General features: G+C 35.8%; 1 protein-coding gene across 1 annotated transcript; it reads right to left on the bottom strand.

The window, feature by feature from the left end:
* Positions 1–10456: 10456 nt before the first annotated feature.
* Positions 10457–17739, bottom strand: LOC113709466 (vacuolar protein sorting-associated protein 2 homolog 2). Its single transcript, XM_027232240.2, has 11 exons — positions 17435–17739; positions 17201–17245; positions 14490–14524; positions 14298–14348; positions 13498–13602; positions 13340–13411; positions 12612–12683; positions 12284–12364; positions 12147–12182; positions 11979–12040; positions 10457–10715 (listed from the first exon to the last, which is right to left on the bottom strand). Exons 1-11 carry the CDS (start codon positions 17466–17468, stop codon positions 10655–10657), a joined length of 654 nt encoding a protein of 217 aa, XP_027088041.1. The 5' UTR covers positions 17469–17739; the 3' UTR covers positions 10457–10654.
* Between the last annotated feature and the right edge of the window lie 139 nt (positions 17740–17878).

Genomic DNA, 17878 nt, shown 5'->3' with positions numbered 1-17878 from the left:
AAACCTTCCAAAATACATATAACATTTCAACAATTGGAAGAATAAGGTTGGAACAATTAGCCCTTTTTGAATGAAAATGCAAGAATTTGAAGAACTTTTGGGCCATAGTGAAATATTGGAAAAGATTTTAGAAAAAATTTCACAGAGTTTCTCCTTATAAATGGATGAAAACTCCCTGCCAACAAACCCAATTTCAAGCAAATTATCCACATGGCAAACATTTCAAACACAATTCCAACATTTCTAAGCATTTAAATCCACAAAATATCATCACATAGGCTTAAAATGCAAGTTCAAATATTTTCCTCCCCCACACTTAAACTTCACATTGTCCTCAATGTGAGAAAAGGAAAATAAATAAAGAGTAAAAGAAAATACTGCTCAATTGAACTTGCGCAATCCGAATCCATGTCCAAGTGATGAATTTCCAACTGTATTTAAGAAAGAGTGGAGAGTTCACTTATTGCACCCTGAAAAAGACAAAATAAAAACAAATAAATTTCTTAAAAATAAAAGGTTGCAATCAACAAAATCATTCAATTTAAGGAAAAAGGAAAAATGATCAAGCATGTGGAACCATACAATGTTCAAGGGATAAAAACATGAAATGAGCTAATCTTTGCTAATCAAATATATGCATTAGTATCCAAAGCAAAGGGAAGCTAATTTCACACAAAAAATCCACAATCATGAACAAAATAAGTTCCATTTATACATTTTGTCATCAATGATCAAATCCCCGCAAGTACAAAAGCAATCTCAAAATGGAGGCGAACACACCAAGCCAAAATATAAATGACCTTCTTGAGAATTCATGAAATACTAGAAACCATTGAACCACAAGGATTATAAGCGCATTTATGAATTTCATCAATTAAGGTCATCTTCAATTCACCTTTTCTTTTAGAATTACCTAAGAATTCAAGAAATTATTCAACCAAGCCCCTTTTCATTCATTAGGTAATCTAAATTACTCACATGAATATCATAAACTCCCACAAAGCTAATTAAAATGCTACATTGGCCACTTAATATGCAACTTTGTCACCAAGCCAAATTAGGCATAAATTTAGCAAAAATTCACCAAATAATTACAAACTCATGAGTTAAACATCACCAATAATCATCAATAAGTTCAATAAGCACAATGTAAAGCACCAAACTTCACAAAATGAAAAAAATTCGAAATTGCCCCAAAAAATAAAAAAAAATAAAAATTGGCAAAATTCAAATGACAACATTTGGTGAAGATTTGTTACCTCAAACTTGTTGGTTGATGATTATGGATGCAAATGGTGAAGAAACCCCCAAAAATTTCACTCCAATTCGGCCTCAAATGGATAGTTCAAAAATTTGAAACCCTTGTTCTCGCTAAGCTCAAATCCGAATTTAGACTTGTTTTTGAAGAATTTTTAGCTATGAAATCATCTCTCAAGTGAAAAAGGAGTGTTTTGGTATACTTGGTTTGAAGATTGGATGGTGAAAAGAGTGAGTTTAGTGAGTAGTGTGTGTTTTAGGTGTGAGTGCGTGTGTAAGTTGAAGAAGAGAGGAAAAAAAAATTTTCTGATTGCAGAAGTGGATCCGAGGCCTCGGATCCATATGGATCCGAGCTCGGATCCGTGGCACGAAGTTTTCTCTGATTGCAGAAGTGGATCCGAGGCCTTGGATCCATATGGATCCGAGCTCGGATCCGTGGATTCTGCATTTATTGCAGAAATTTCTGCAATTTTTAGTTTGGCCCCAACTTGAAACACACTCTCTAATTCGTGCTCTACAATGAAATTTTGAACAATTCAACACTTTACACACATGGAAAGTGACTTAAACATGAATCTCAACACCTCAAATCAAATCAAAAACATGTAGAATCCAAATTGAGGGTTGAAGTTCTTGGATCAAATAGTCCCCTCGACACTTCCAAAGCACATGATGGTGCTCAAATGGTTCAAAAGAGTGCAAATAGGTCATGAACACATTTAAACACTTGAATGCACTTCAACTTCATTCAAATGACTAACTTAACCTCATAACATAAAATTAAGCATTGTAAAACTCAAAAAATAAAGGTTAAGCTTCCCTTTTTCGCATTAGTCTCCACTCCTTATAAACTCCTTTGCACTTGAAATAATTCGCATGATTCCTTGTCATTGCTACCTACAAAACACACAAAAACATTAATCAAACAACCAAAACTTACTAAAAACAAGAAATCGTTGGGTTGCCTCCCAACAAGCGCTTCTTTATAGTCATTAGCTTGACTATATCACCTCATTTTTCAAGGAGGTTTAGTTAACGAATAATCCACCATTTTAGGCCTTGGTGGATCATTAAATGGTGACTTTATAGCAAAAGCCACATGATCTAATGATGTGAGAAATGGAAGTGACTTACCTATCCCAAGTGATTCATAGATATTACCTTGAATATGCACCACTTGAGAATTTACCAAAGGGAATGCCATGAGAGTATCTTGAGCAGGAACACCTTTAGAACCTATACTTTCAATGCACTCCTCAAGAGGGGTGAAAATTGAGTCATTAGAACTCACCTCTTGAGGTTCAAAGTTAGTTCCAAAGATATTATCATGTGAAATGGATATTTGCTCATTAAAACACTCTTGAGATTCATCATTTTCATCAAAATGCAACCCATTTTCACATACAACATTCCCACCATTCATGCTAGGATCATTTTGCACATCATTAGAGGAAATAACTTCACACAATGCACTCAATTGCTCATGTATATTACCAAAGTGAGAAGCTAATTCATCTAACATTTCCTCAATCCTATCAAAACGGTCGGGAAGTTGCATTTGCTAGCTTTTCTATTGCTAAATCAAATTGATTAGAATAATTTTTTGCAGCTAGCTCCCAAAATGCATTAGAATCATTAGCTAATGGTTCACTTTCTAACTCCCAAGGCAGAGGTGCATTAGCTAACTTCTCTATTGCCAACTCCCAAGATGGTTTTGATTCATATTGGACACTTTCAGGTTGGTAATCATAAAAACATGAATAATCACTATAAGTACATTGATCATCCCAACCATAAGCAGGAGAATTGCTCCAATTAGCACTATATTGATTAAAACAAGGATTGTAATGCTCTAATTCATCATAATAATCCACATTTTGTGCTTGCATACATGTATTAGTAGCATGATAACCTCCACACAAGTCACAAATCACATGATAAGAATTAAAAACATTAACATTCTTCCTCTGCTCAATTTCATGCATCATGGTGTCCATTTGAACTTGTAACTTAATTACATCAAATTTTGCCTTTAAGCACCTTAAACCATCTTCAAACGACATACATTCAGTAAATTCTTGGTTACCTCTGTTGAAGGAGCTTTGCACTTGGTAACCATCCATTTCCAATCTTCCACTTCTCAAGCATTGTCCTCCAAATTGACCTACCCTTCTCATTATCTAAAATTGCTTTTAAACAACCTCAAAAACAAAATTAGTAAGAAAAATAGGTAATGAAACACATACACACATAAAATACAAAAATAACAGAAAATAACATTCACATTATAACTAATATTATGTCTAAACTAATAAAGTTACTCTTCACACCGATATTGCCAAATCTTCCCCGGCAACGGCGCCAAAAACTTGACGTGCGCGGAGTATACATATACAATTAAACTCATCCTAATCAAGTTTTACATTTATAAACTCCTAAATACCCCACACGCGATTTATCGCAAGTATACGAATCGTGAGCGAGTATAGGGTATTAAGGGTCGATCCCACAAGGAAGATTGCAATTACCGGTACTACTAAAGCTTCTCTATTATTTAGACTATCAATGAATTATAACAAATTTAACCTATTGAAATTATACAAAATGACAAATGAAAGCTCCTTGGGTTGTGGTATCCCTAACTACTCAAGCAAGTGCTATATTTGGATCATTAATTACTATATCTAGGCTAGTTATGGTGTAATTTCCTTATGCATTTGAATCCCACTTTCGTAGTGAATCAATTATACTCATAACTAATCCATACCTATTCTCATGGTTATGAAATTAGCTACAAGTTCATTTCTTCAATGAAATTACATGAAATGAATCACTAAAAACCACATAGATGCACCTCTACTTTCGTGAGTGTACTCCCTATGTTTAGCACTTCTTGAACTAGTGTTAAATCTCAATTTCCATTGCAGAAACAACACCTTAGATAATCACAATCAATGGTACCAGATTAATCATGATTTAAAGAGCCAAAGTGCTAAATAACTTGCTCAAATCATAGCAGTCAAATAACCAAATAATAAACACTAACAATTATAGAAAGTTCAACCAAACCCAAGGTATAAACTTTAGAAATACATATTAAACACAAAATCCAGAACTTGTATATTAACTAAACTTGGAATCAAATACAAAAGATAAAGAATTTGGAAGGAATACAACCCTTGTCACATGAGCTTTCTTCCTTGCCTTCTTCATCCTCCATCTTCATCCTAATCTAGATAATAAACAAGAATGGAAAAGCTACACTACTCTATACTAAGCTAAACTAACACTAGGGAGATGAAAGAGCTACATTTCTGCAGACTCCAAGCTTCTCCCGTAGCTCACTCTCTATATTTTCTGCTATGAACTCCCCATCCTTTTTTTTGCAATGAATTTGGCTATTTAATGATGAAAGGTGGTCAAGAAATGAGGATTACATCTCCCTTTTACAGCTGGGAATGTTTCTCACATGTCTAGCATCACATGTGAGTTGGTGGAGGTGAAATTGAGTTTTACGCGTATAAAGCAGCCTTTTCTGACCAGTGATCCGAGTTGCTACAGTGCCTCGGATCCGTATGGATCCGAGCTCGGATCCACTAACCCAGAAACAGCCGAGGGTTCGGATGAATAGTGGATCCGAGTGTGGATCACTTGCTCTGTTTTTGGCCCAACTTCAACCGATCTTTTCTTGATGTTAGAGGCTGAACCAGCTCATGTGTAAAACACGAAAGTTGTAGCCTTTTGAGTTATCTTTCCAATGCATCAAGAATCACCTCATTTGGATCTGTGTAGGCTGAGATATGACTGAAATACCCTTGTCTGCTCATTGCCCTGTTTCAGCTTCGACCAACAGAAATTAGCTAATGTAATTCGGCTTTTTGATTTTGAAAACCTTCAAACTGGATTCGGATGTCTTCACCAAAGTTGTAGATCTATCTCTTATCTTCAAATGGGTTCAAGAATCATCCCAATCCGATCATTGTAACTCAAGTTATAGCCGAAATACGAAAATGTGTCAAAACTGTCAAAATACACAAAATCCAAGTAAAAAGTGATAAAAACCTCATTTAACCACTTAAAAGCATTTTATACCAATTATAGCCAAAATGAATCATTTTCTTCCAATAATATATCCAAAGTGACTAAAAATAATATAAAATATCATACAATTATTACGTAAATTAGTCACTTATCACTATTCCTAGAGATAAGAGTCTATCATCCAACACAAAATATCTCTAGAGTCTATCGGTAAGAATCCTAGTTACTCATCCTGTGGCTCTAGCTTTGGACTTGAAGGCTGTGGCTCTAGCTTTGACTTGTGCTTGTCCCTTGGGCTTCGGCTTGGAGCCTTTAAGCTGTCATCTTCATTGAGTCCATAGTAGGAGGCATCAAATGCAACTCCTCCAAGCTTAAGTTGACGGTTACAGTCGTGAGAATCCAGCCGTGATTTGTCAAACAGATTACCACAATGGCTGCACTCTTTCAATTTATCCAGATTGTTTTTTGATCTCTTCTTCCCGGATCCGTAATGCTCATCCAGGACCCGCATATACCTCTTCGGCAAATCAATGTAATGCCGCCTCAGTTTCTCAATAGAAGGAGAACACTGAAAACGGCAATGATAACATTGAAACACCCTATCTCCAGCTTCCTCCCTTTTTTCATTTTTAGATTCCTTTTCTCTTCTTTGAGCAGAAGGATTTTCAGCCTTCTTCTTCAGCATTACTCTGAAGCTTTACCATACATGTGATAGCATGTAAATTTTTTCTAGTCAAAATTTGAAAAAATTTTTGTGGACCAAATATGTTTAAATTTTGTAAAATTGGAAATCAGATTTGTTTTCGTCTAAAGTTTGAGTACCAAAATTACTAAATGATCAAAGTTTTTTCTCAAGGAGTCAAAAGTCAAGTTTAAATCTAATTACTTGGCTACTTTGTGTCCACTGGTTCTAATGCAATTGGTGGATCGAATACAAAAGTATTTGCGAAGTGTAGATAATTGGATTTGTAAAATTGCCAAGTTATGAGTATCCTTTACTTAATTGCTTGCAGTACGCACAGATTGTTGTAGTCTTTTATTTGATTCATTTGATATCTGCCTTATTTATGCTTGATTGCTGAGGGGAGTGTCAAATTAGCAGACGATTGGTGTTAGGCTTTTGAATGCACATAGTTTTCATACCAGTTGTAGATATTGCATCCGTCAATCCTTTCAATAGGAAAGTTTCCAAAGCTTTAGTGCATTGGTTGCTTCGTGCATCTCTTTGGTCTGTGTGATGATAATCATTTTTGTTATGCACTTGTGCTCATGACTTAGACAGCTTGATATTTCTTTTAATCATGATGTCTGGCTACAGTGATTATTGAGCAAAAATAACTGATTTTTTTCTTGTTTAAACTTGCGCACTTCTGGTTAAGGCATAGATTGTTTTATTTTCCAACTATTCTATCAGCATTGCTAAGTATTTGTTACATTTTTTTTTGGCAGCGATTGTAGAAAAAATTAGTTTAACCACAGTTGTCGCCACTTGCTACTCTAGTGGTTTCTCAATTATGTGAAAAGTTAATATTGCTTTTACTTGCTTTAGCTTTCTATGTGTATCCTGTATTTTGGATAACTTTAGCACCTTCATAGAAAATTATTGATTAGAAGGGCCTTTTTTTTTTTTTTTAAATTGTTGCATTTGCTATATTGATATTTAAACCGAGACATATCTAGAACTACTTGCGCAGGTATGGTGTTTTTTGGGTCTAATATTTTGATAAATATTTGCTTAGTTCTGCACAAGGCTATGGATAAAGTGAGAAACCAACTTAGTATAGATTCAAGAATTTGCATAAGTGATGCCACCAAAACGAAAATATCCTACTATGAAGGAACGATATGCTAAAAAAAAAAAAATTGCCACATTCGAACTTGAAATGCTGCTAATAAGCCTAGGCAAATAATTATTCTGTTAGGGTCATTTCGACTTCAGTCTTGTCTGTGGTTGATATCGGTGGTTTGGATGTTGAAAGCTTAAGTAGTGATACATAGTTCTCCATACCTGGTGAATCAATATCCCAATCACTAGCAGCAATATTTTTGGCTACGTCGAAAAAGAAAACACAAACACACATACACACATGTACACATACAATTATAATGTACAATTCTAAGGGGACGGGTCAGATTATATGGTAAATTGGGAGGGATAGTAAGGATCTCCTACTTTCAAAAAAAAAAAAATGTACAATCTTATTTCCGCCAAAGAACTTTTTTTTTTGTTGTATAACTCATAGATGTCATCATCCGTTTTACGGTCTGCGATTAATCCTGTTCGAACCGGGTCGAGCTCCTTCCAGGTGGAAGCTCTTCCAACGTTGTTCTTTCCATTCCCATGGATTTCGAACCCGGGATCTCATGATTAACGGATGCAAGTCCCTTCCACTTGCACCAACATCCGTTGGTCCGCCAAGCAACTATGCTCAAGCAGTGGTACAACGCTTTTTTTTTTTTTGTTTATCAATCACAGAATCACAACATTTCCGTTTACTTGAAACGGGATCAACTGCAGTGCACCAAATGCAAAAACAGCAATCCAATGTCAGCTACCTAATATATTCCTCCCAATTAACAACTATTATGAGTTTAAAGTTTAAACACTTGTAATTCTTGTACTCCAAAAGACATATAATTGTACTATGTATACAAATAAATCATCAGCAGCTTATCCGTACAACACAATGCAAGTCTGCCGGACCTTTGAGAGCCCGTTCCTTTTATCCTTATATCAATTGCATTAGCACCGTTAGGCATCTCTTCCAAGTATCACAAAAGATAACCGGGCAACCCTCCCACACAAGGCGAGGCTCATTAGCTAGTTTAAATTAAATTTGATATGTATCTAATTGTTCATACATCCTTAATACTAGAAGCTTTAAAGGATGATAATTAGCTACCTTGATAATGCCTTGAGCTATAGAATTTCCGTTGATGTCAAAATTCTCAAATCATCTGTATTTGAATTTGAATATCAAATTTGGTATGTGTGACATGCATCTAAATCTACTATTGTATACAATGTCAATGCGTAAAAGATTTATCCTATTAGTATGGATTAAACTTTTTTATACTGTCAGTGTATAAATGGAACGGAGTTAGATAAATCCCACGTCATCTAAATTTGAATCTGCAAATCAAATTATATATATGTGGCATGTATACAAACCCGTTAATGTATACACTATCAATCATCAAAGATTTACCCATTACTGTATGCTGAAATCATCATTGGGCTTAGAATCTAAAAGCATAGCCTCTCCAATTTAAACTTCAGTAGTTTACAATTCTTCTAAAAAGAAACCAAAATATTCGGAGTTGAACAATAATTTGGCTACTCTAAGTTATATTGACCGTTTTCCTCTTAAAACTACTTCATGTTCAAGTGATTGTGCTTTGTCCTGTTGTCTTGCTTAGTTCGGTTGTGTGAAAGCAAGATATGGGATATATTCATGCTTCCGGCATATTCTTTTGCTATGCATGACTTTGTCTTGGGTTCGGGTTGGAATTCAAAATTCTGGATTCGAACCTGTTTTTATGTAGTAGATTCGAATCCAACTTATATAGCCAATGGATCTTGATCTTAAAGTTCCGGAATCGGATCCGAGTGGGGTTCAGGTCGGATCCAAGATTAAAAGGTCCAAATTTAAATATTCTAAAACTAAATCCAAGACCAATCACAAATCCAATCTCCAAACTTAAACAAATCAAATTACAAAACTAAATCACAAATAACTCGCAACAGTGAATCCAAAACTAACCACAAATCAATCTACAAAATCATTACTAAATTATTAATTTGATAAAAGAATGTATTTAGAAATATTTATATTTTATAATTATTAATATATTGTCCGGAGCCGGATTCGGCTATCAGAATTATTTTTCAATCCAAACTCAGAAAAATTTATCGGATCCAGGTCAGGTCGGGTCCAAACCCAACCCGTTGACACCCCAGTAGATTCCATTCTCTTTTATTGTTCAGGTTTTGGCTCTCAAACGATGTTGCTGCAAATTTGGAAATTGCTTATTTTGTCTAGTCCTCTACTTCCATGATAGACTGATTAGGACAAGATCATCTTTAGCATCTTTAAATTATTCTTCTCACAATTTTGCAATGAATGGAACTAGAAAATGTTGACGCGGGACATCTTGCTACGATTAATCATTGACTCCAAGCTGGGTAAAAATTGGAAATCTTCGCCCTCTTTTCCTTCAACTTTGTGGGTGGAAAACCTAATTTGCAGGTATGAACAAAGCATTCCAACAATACATGCCTTGTCTGCAGGAGAGATGAATTGAAAATGAGAACCTGAGAAAAAACCTTGGAACTTCCAGTTAAACAACTGAAACATCACAACGAATTTGTGAGGTTTATAACTGGATTGCCAAGAAAAGCAAAACCTATAGTTTCCCGGCTGGCATTTGCACAGCCAGGAATTGGCTGCCAGATAACAGGAGAAGCATATGGTCGACTTACTGGGAAATATAATCTTGGCACTGACAATGTGGATGAAGCTGCTGGTAGAGTTCTCGATCGAGCATCTAAGTGAGAGGACCTCTTCTGGGCAATCAGAGGGGACTGAGGAAGGAGCATCGAAATACTACTTGGCTGGATGCTACAACTTTACTGTCAACCGTGACAGTTTTTACAGTTCCAAATACATTGGGACAAGGAGGAGTAACTATATTGCTGTGTAGGTGGCCTGAAGTTTTTTATAAGTTTGACGAAAATCTATTCCTCAGAGTAGTCATACAAGCCAGTGAATGCAACTAATCAGAATGCAAAGGGGATTATGCAAACTGCCTACAATGCTTTATTTCTTGGAAGAGCTAACAAACGTCTACAGATCATGAAGAAAAGCTTTCCTGGATTGGGATTGACTCAAAAGAAACTGTATTGAGATGAGCTGGATTGTATCAGTGCTGTATCTAGCCAACTTCATTAGTACAAGGCCTGATGTTTTTGCTTCAAAGAAAATCATCACATCCGAAGAAACTACTTCAAAGCCTGAATTCTTGCCACATGAATTATAACAGGATCCAGTGGAACGTTGAAGCTTTGTTCAACGTGGTAAATTTGACCAGAAGCAGACTAAAGTGGTCCTAAAACATCAACATGACTTGCAAATGATTTGGGAGCAAAACCAGTCAATAAGGAGTAATCATGTCCATACTAAAAGATTTTATCAATACTCAAATTCAATAGTTTAAGGTCCTCCTCAAGATACAAAAGTGCTTATTAGAACAACGAAGATGAAGTTCGACAAGTACTAAAAGTCTATCTAGTATACATATACTTTGTTCTATAACTTTTTACAAAAGGGAATATCCACCTACCACCCTTTCCTTGTCAAATACGGCGCAGGGAGGCTAGCCGTTTCTCAAGATCCTCAACATCAGCAGTTGCAGAGCTGCACAGCAGTTGAAGGGATTTTCAAAGATTGCACAAAACTGTAAATACACATGGTGTTGCTAGATTTACCAACCATGAAGGGTAGTCATAGTAATGATGCGTAAGTTTGAAAGTTAAAAATTTCCAGATATGCTTTACAAGGGTAGCATTTTTTTCAAACTCAAATCAATTTTGATAAAAGGTTATTCAATAAGAAGTTCAAGCTAGGTTTAGCAAACCAAAAACCAACATGGGATGCAGGAAGCATTCGCAAACGTTGTAGAAAATGCTTTCCAGGGGTAGCACTGTTTCAATAAAAATCTTAATAAGAAAGGTCAAAAAGACCTAGCAGGTTTACCAAAGCCAGGAGAAACCCACATTAGATGCAGGAAGCATTTGCAAACTTTACAGAATTGTGCCTCAGCAATATCCTGAAACTCCCCCATCATCCCCAAAGGAATTGAAGTTTAACAATTCAGTGCACAGAAACTTCTGACGATGTTAGGCACTGATGAATACCTCACAATATGAGTTCATTACCAATTCCTACTACTAAAATTTCTTGTGCACTTGTTATGTCACAAAGTTTTACCTATAACATCAATTTCATCACATTTCTCTTGCATGATTTTTTTTTAAAACTATCTAGTTGCCTAACTAGAAAAATGGCAGACCAAAAATAACAGTAGCATACCACCTTTGTTTTATTTCGTCGGAAAAAGTAGAGGTTTTATATTTCTATTTTAGTCTGGAAAATCAAGAAAGGTAAAAAAGCAGGAGACTGAACTGATAATCAAACAGTAAGGATTAAGGAGACAACAAATGCATGCTCAAATGACCACCCCTTCTTTTACTTTATCTGGTCCAGGACATGAAGATCAGCTTAAAAGACCAATAGAAAAAGTGGTCAGCCCCAGCTAGAGACTTCATCGTGTTGATAATTTTTGAGCTTTTTATAAAGATCAAAGAAACATTTGTATTACTTGCTTATTTTTTTCATTTTTTTGGCAGTGGACTCCGACAAGAAGGCACACAAGACAGTTTAGACACCATTATACTCGCAAAAGCAGGCACGTAATGGGAACTCCAGCCAGACAAACAAATTGGAGAATGCAAATAGCATATGCAGCTAAACCCATCATCCATCAAACACGGATAGAAAAACAGCTTTTATTTCCAAGTCCTCGAACATTTTACATCCAAAGAATCTGGTCTTAAAATGTTTAAATATTTAGAGAGGCACTAAGAAATCATTTCCTTTTCAGTCAAAACAAGAACGCACCTAGGGGGGGCAGCATTATCAACTTTCTTTGCTGCAATCCGACCTTTTGGAGCAGATGACAGCTGCAAGGAAAATGGAAACCAGAATCAGAAATTTGATAGATTCTGGGAATAACATCAAATTGACATAAACCAAATTGCAGAAAGAAAATCCTCAAAATAAACCTACTTGTGAGGCTATATCCACACCAATCTCGTCCAGAACCTAGAAAAAAAAAGGGCATTTTAATATTAAAAGTTAAGAGGATGAGAAAGGACATAAAAATAGAGAAGAAAGGTTCAATTGACAAAGGAAATGCTAATAACCTGGTTAGTAAGCTCCTCTGTTTCCTCCTCAGCCTCATCTTTATCTAAGGTTTCATCAATAGATTCCGACATCATCTCAATCTAGAGTAAAGACCAAAATGCAAGTCACAGAAAAAGAAAGGTAAAACTCAATCTTTTGTTCTATGTTGGAAAAGTTTATGAAGCAAAATAGCTGCACTGTAATATCTGAAACTGTCCAGGGCCAAACTTTTGCAGTCATCAACTGTTCTACAATTTGTGAGGGATTGATCTTACACTATAAGGTGAAAATAAAACTACTGGTTAATATAGACTATTTGTCAAAATAATGAAGCCTAATCAAGTTTACCGTCATATCCATCTGCGCCGACTGCTTCTGAAACTCTTTAATCACTTTAGCTTGTTTTGTGGGTGCCATTTCCTGAAGAAAGAAGAACAGTGAAAAGGGAGGAGTGGCCAGCAAAGAATCTAGTCTCAAGCATCTAATACAAGATATAAACAAATCTTTAATTAGGCAAAGTTATTTACAAGTTATTAGCAAGCATTAACTAATCTACCAAAATGATTACATCAAAGCTAAAGCACGGATTCAGAAGTCATCAAAAGTCCACAGTAAATAGGTTCACAGGATTCAAAAGGATAGAATTGAGTCACAAAAAGGAGATTTTAATGCTTTACTGTTGCATACACTCCAAAGATTCCACGAGCATTGCAATATCATAGTACCCAAACTAAACATATTATTCTGCTAATAAAAGACACTTTGCTTTCATCGAAGCTCTTAAGTAACAATATACTTCATAGCAGCTCAAAAATTTTAGATATTATTATTCCATTCTACATGGAACAATACACTTCGTAGCATCTCAAAATTTTAGATATTATTATTCCATTCTACATGGAACAGAGCATCCAGAGTATAAGACCAGTTCAGAGATATCTCAAATTTCATGACTGGAAGACTAATTATGACCAAGATCAATCTTTAAAGTATGTGAAGCTAAAAAAATATTCATGGGAATATCTGAGTAATTAAGCCATCAAAGTATTATACTTTGTCAAGCATCTAATATGTACCTTGTTCATGGCTGTCATTGCTTTTGTAGCACCTTTCATTCCAGTAGAAATAGAAGTGCTGGCATATAGTGCCTGCAAAAGTAACAGGCAGTTGGCTAAAGATATCTCAATTATACTACTTTCTTGAAACCAATTCAAGTTGTTAAAGTAAAAGTTACCTGGGTGTGCGTGGCTACACCTCTGATCTGGGCACGGCTCCCTTGCAAGTTTACTATTTGTTGCCGTAGCCGAACAAGTTGACGAGCTAAAATCTTGGTTGCAGCCTGTTTTGCATAAGTAAATTTTGTTATTGAAGCATTCAGCAAATTTCTTATTCAGGTTCAATTAAAACAAACCTGTGGCAATTGCAAATTCAATAATTGTAGTTAATTTTACACATAATTGCAAAACGACTAATTGAGTTCCTGTTTAACAACTCCATAATTACATATCTCTTCATGGAAATGCAACGTGCGGAGGGCACCAAAATCATAGTCAGTTGAGTTCATGATTTTTCAATAAAGTTCATTTGCATTTTTCAATATGAAAAAGGTGCATCTTCAAGAGTTCTATGTCATTAATAATTCCAGCAAGGTAAGACCCCGGCCATTGGCAAGCAGCTACTTTTTTTGGGTCACACGTACAAGAGAATGGCAACATTGTAGCATGGCCTGAGCTAGAAAAAAGGAAATAAAGGAGAATAAGCAATACACATTCACTGGTCAACAGGTAGTATCTGGCGTTTCTACCACTTTCTATTCAACATGTGATCCAGACACTACCTATTGAAAGTCAAACCCATGCAAGTGTTAATACAAACACCAACAAGAATTAACTCAGGCCTTAAGACCCTGTTAATGAATAAATATCTTATCCATGAGAATATGCCTAATCAAATTGAGTTACTTGGTGAGAACAACAATATACCAAATAAATCTTATGGGGAAAGAAAAAAAAAATTGCAAATCAGACAACTTGCCTCATTTCCAGTTTTTGCTGTTTTTTTAATCTCTGCAACTAGTTTCTTCTCCTAAAAAAGCATATCAGAGTTAGATTTCTGCCAACAAACCAAACATGTAATACAATATTTATACAAATGGCCACAATCTTCAGAAAGGAAAAGAGTATAGAAGAAAAACAATGTAAGTGGCATTGGCTGCAGTAGACATACCTCCATCTGTAAAGATGCGATCTCCCGTTCAATCCCTGAAGAGATACACGAGAAATGCATGGGTGAAGATAGGCCAAAATAGCTGGAATGTTTCATATTTTTGTAGCTTCTACATAATCTAATACTACCATTGACACTATTCATCCTTCCCTTGAACTCTCACTTCTCAAGACTGTATTTTGTGCAAAGAGCCAAATTTCTTGAATAGGGACAAAATCAGGATTAAATAGCTGAGTCTTCCTGGTCCAAAAGTTAAGCATTTCAGAACACCGTGAAGTGTTCTCTTTTAGCGGACAAACCATCTAAAGAGATAACACAGAAGAACCAATCAGCTCTCTAAATCTATAAAATATCTCTTCCAATTTAGGGCGGACGAAAACAGCAGAACCTAACAAAGACCCAGCGAGATAAGCTCAGCTTGAGGGGCAACAAGGAATAAGCAATGTTGTTAAGAGGCTTCTCACCATTTCCAGAACTGACTTGTTGAATCTAAATCCCTCCCCAATAACACCCTAAAAGGAACGTTATGGGAAAGAAAACTCTGCTCAAACTTGAGGGGCAAGGAGTAAGCAATGTTGTTAAGGGCCTTCTTACCATTTCCAGAGCTGACTTGTTCAATCTAAATTCCTCCCCAATAACACCCTAAAAGGAACGTTATGGGAAATAAAACTCTGCTCAAACTTGAGGGGCAAGGAGTAAGCAATGTTGTTAAGGGCCTTCTTACCATTTCCAGAGCTGACTTGTTGAATCTAAATTCCTCCCCTACAAAAAGAAGGTAACAGGAAAGAAAACTCTGCTAAAACTTCAGCTACAACTCATTCGAGCTTAGTGAGACGCTGTTTCTATCTCCATATTGCTGCTAACTACATTAAAATTCAATGTATACTTCTACCAGTTGTGCTAAATACTCTTCGAGAGTTTTTCCAACTTTCTCTTGGAAATTGGAACAAAATTTTCAGCAACAAAAGCATATGCATATGAAAGTGGGAGATATTCAGGCTATAATGGGATTCCAGAAAAAACCCAAAGTCATAAGAATGTGGAACATTAGAACCACCTGGAAAAGATGGGAATTGCCAATATTCCATAAACTGTGGACAAATGTATCACCAAGAACAGCTAGGAGGCAGAAGCTTGATTTGAGTAATCAAACAAATTAGATCTACAATGACAAAAGATAGACAAAAGCATGATCTGCCTAAGCATGGTTGGCTGGATTCCAAAAGTAGTTACACTAGAACACTCCAATCAGAGATTGAATCAAGGGAAGAGAAGCCTAAGGCTAATAAAGTTATCAAATACTACTACAAGCCATTTTGAATATTTAGCTAGTATCTAGGAAACCTAATTCCTACATGGTATGTTCATGTCTAGTACTGGTCAATATGACCGAAATCTCTGCTGCAGAAAGACTTCAAGCCCATTTAGAAGACGGGATTTAAGATGAAATATTTAAGTTTCTAGCAATTCAGGGTTCTAAACTATTGCACAAGGAGTATCACAGTGCGTCTGCTTCTTAGCATTGGGTGATCCCTAAGTTCCTAATCACTGAGCAATCCTTTTGTTAATTTTCATTGTAAATTTATGTTAGAATGTACAATGTTTAGTGCATTGACATCAAACTAACATCACATATCCAGCCCAAACATCTACATATTAAGAGTACAAGCAAGTTCCCCTGAAAGGCTCTGGCTCTGTCATTTAACAATAGTAAGTATAATTGAAGTGGTTAACTCTGTTGTCTTGTCTTTCCAGTTCTTCATAACCAACAACAAGACAAAGAACAGAAAGCAGATCAAGCATTTTAGATATAATATAACATCTGCTGGACATACTAAGCCTTCAATGACAATGTATAGAGATGCAACACCCTAAAAGAAGCACCAAGCCAACAAAGCTTTTTCGACACAAAGACGTCATTTTTCCCAATCCAATTCAATCATCATAGATTTGATGCATCATAAGAGTAGACTAACACCAGATAAACAAGAAAGAAAAAGCCAAAAAAGTGCTAAAGTTTAAGTATCATTCAGCATATTCACATCCATCACCAATAAGAAAACCAAGGAAGAACTTGGTTGATTAACATGAGCGAATGAGCAACCAGCCAACAAATACAAACAAAAGACATCATTTTTCTCAATCCAATTCAATCATTATTAAATTTGTTGTATCATAAGATTAGACTAACACCAGGTAGACAAGAAGGGACAGCCAAGAAAGTGCTAAAGTTTAAGAATCATTCAACATATTCACATCCATCCCGAATAAGAAAACCAAGAACTTGGTCGGTTAACATGAGCGAATGAGCATCCAGCCAACAAATACAAACAAAAGACATCATTTTTCTCAATCCAACATTCTGAGTCATTTCCCCAAATGAATTTAGAAGCACCACTCTACTTTTCAAACCTCTCAATTTGATGTCCTGCTTCCCAAGACTCACAATGCAGGATTAAACAATAAACCATTTCTGTGTCAACAAGCCCTCTAGCTTATTTTAATTTCAAGTACGGTACAAGTCGAGCCAAACCACTTCAAAATACCACTTAGGCCAACAAATTAACACGAATTCAAACTTAATAACATCTCTAATCCTCCGACATTTGTAAAAATAGATGCTCCCCACGCCATCCAAAAGGAAAAAAAAGCCAAAATTTCTAATCGCAAAGCAAATCAAATGTAAAATTCTTATCAAAACAAAAAAGTACCTCTTGTGGCAACTGCCATTTCCCTTTTGCTGGTCCGCAGTGCCTCTGTCAAAAATTTTACTAATCAATTCAGAACAAAGCTTAAAAGAAAAAAAAATCCACTTTTACATTTATATGAATCTAAAAGAAAACAAAAAATGCTTGATAAAATAAAATCCCAAAAGGGTAAAAAATACCAAAAAAAAAACTGAAATAAATAGAAAATGAGAAGTTTCAAGAGAGAATTTTGAGTACCTTTGGGCGAAGTTTTCTTCTTGAAAATGTTCATCGTTCAGTTTTTTTTTTTTTTTGGGTAATTTTTCCCAAAAGAGACTTCTGCTGCTGCTGCTGCTGATTGAAGGAAAAAGAACCCTTTAACCCTAGCAAGTGGTAGTAGAAGAAAGCATTAACTTTCTTCCTCTTTTGGGCTCTCTCTCTCTCTCTTCCTCCTTTTCTTTCTTTCTCAAACTGAAGAGTGGAGTAGAGTAGAATTGCTGAGTGAGAGAGAGTGGCGAGGGAAAGATGGGGAGTGGGGGGATGCCTAGTAGAGCGTGCTCATTTTCCCCGTACCAAACGGCTACGTGACGTGAGAACTGAGAAATAGCCGTTGCAGTTTGTGCATTTACTTAAATGCCCTGCCTTCGTCCTTCGAATGACTAATTTATTTTGGCAGCTACTATAATGCTATAGAAAAAATAA

Source organism: Coffea arabica, chromosome 9e (assembly GCF_036785885.1).
Source record: "Coffea arabica cultivar ET-39 chromosome 9e, Coffea Arabica ET-39 HiFi, whole genome shotgun sequence".
NCBI classification, from domain to species: Eukaryota; Viridiplantae; Streptophyta; class Magnoliopsida; order Gentianales; family Rubiaceae; genus Coffea; species Coffea arabica.
The sequence above is the reverse complement of the archived record's forward strand: the minus strand, read 5'-3'. Positions and strand labels throughout refer to the sequence as shown.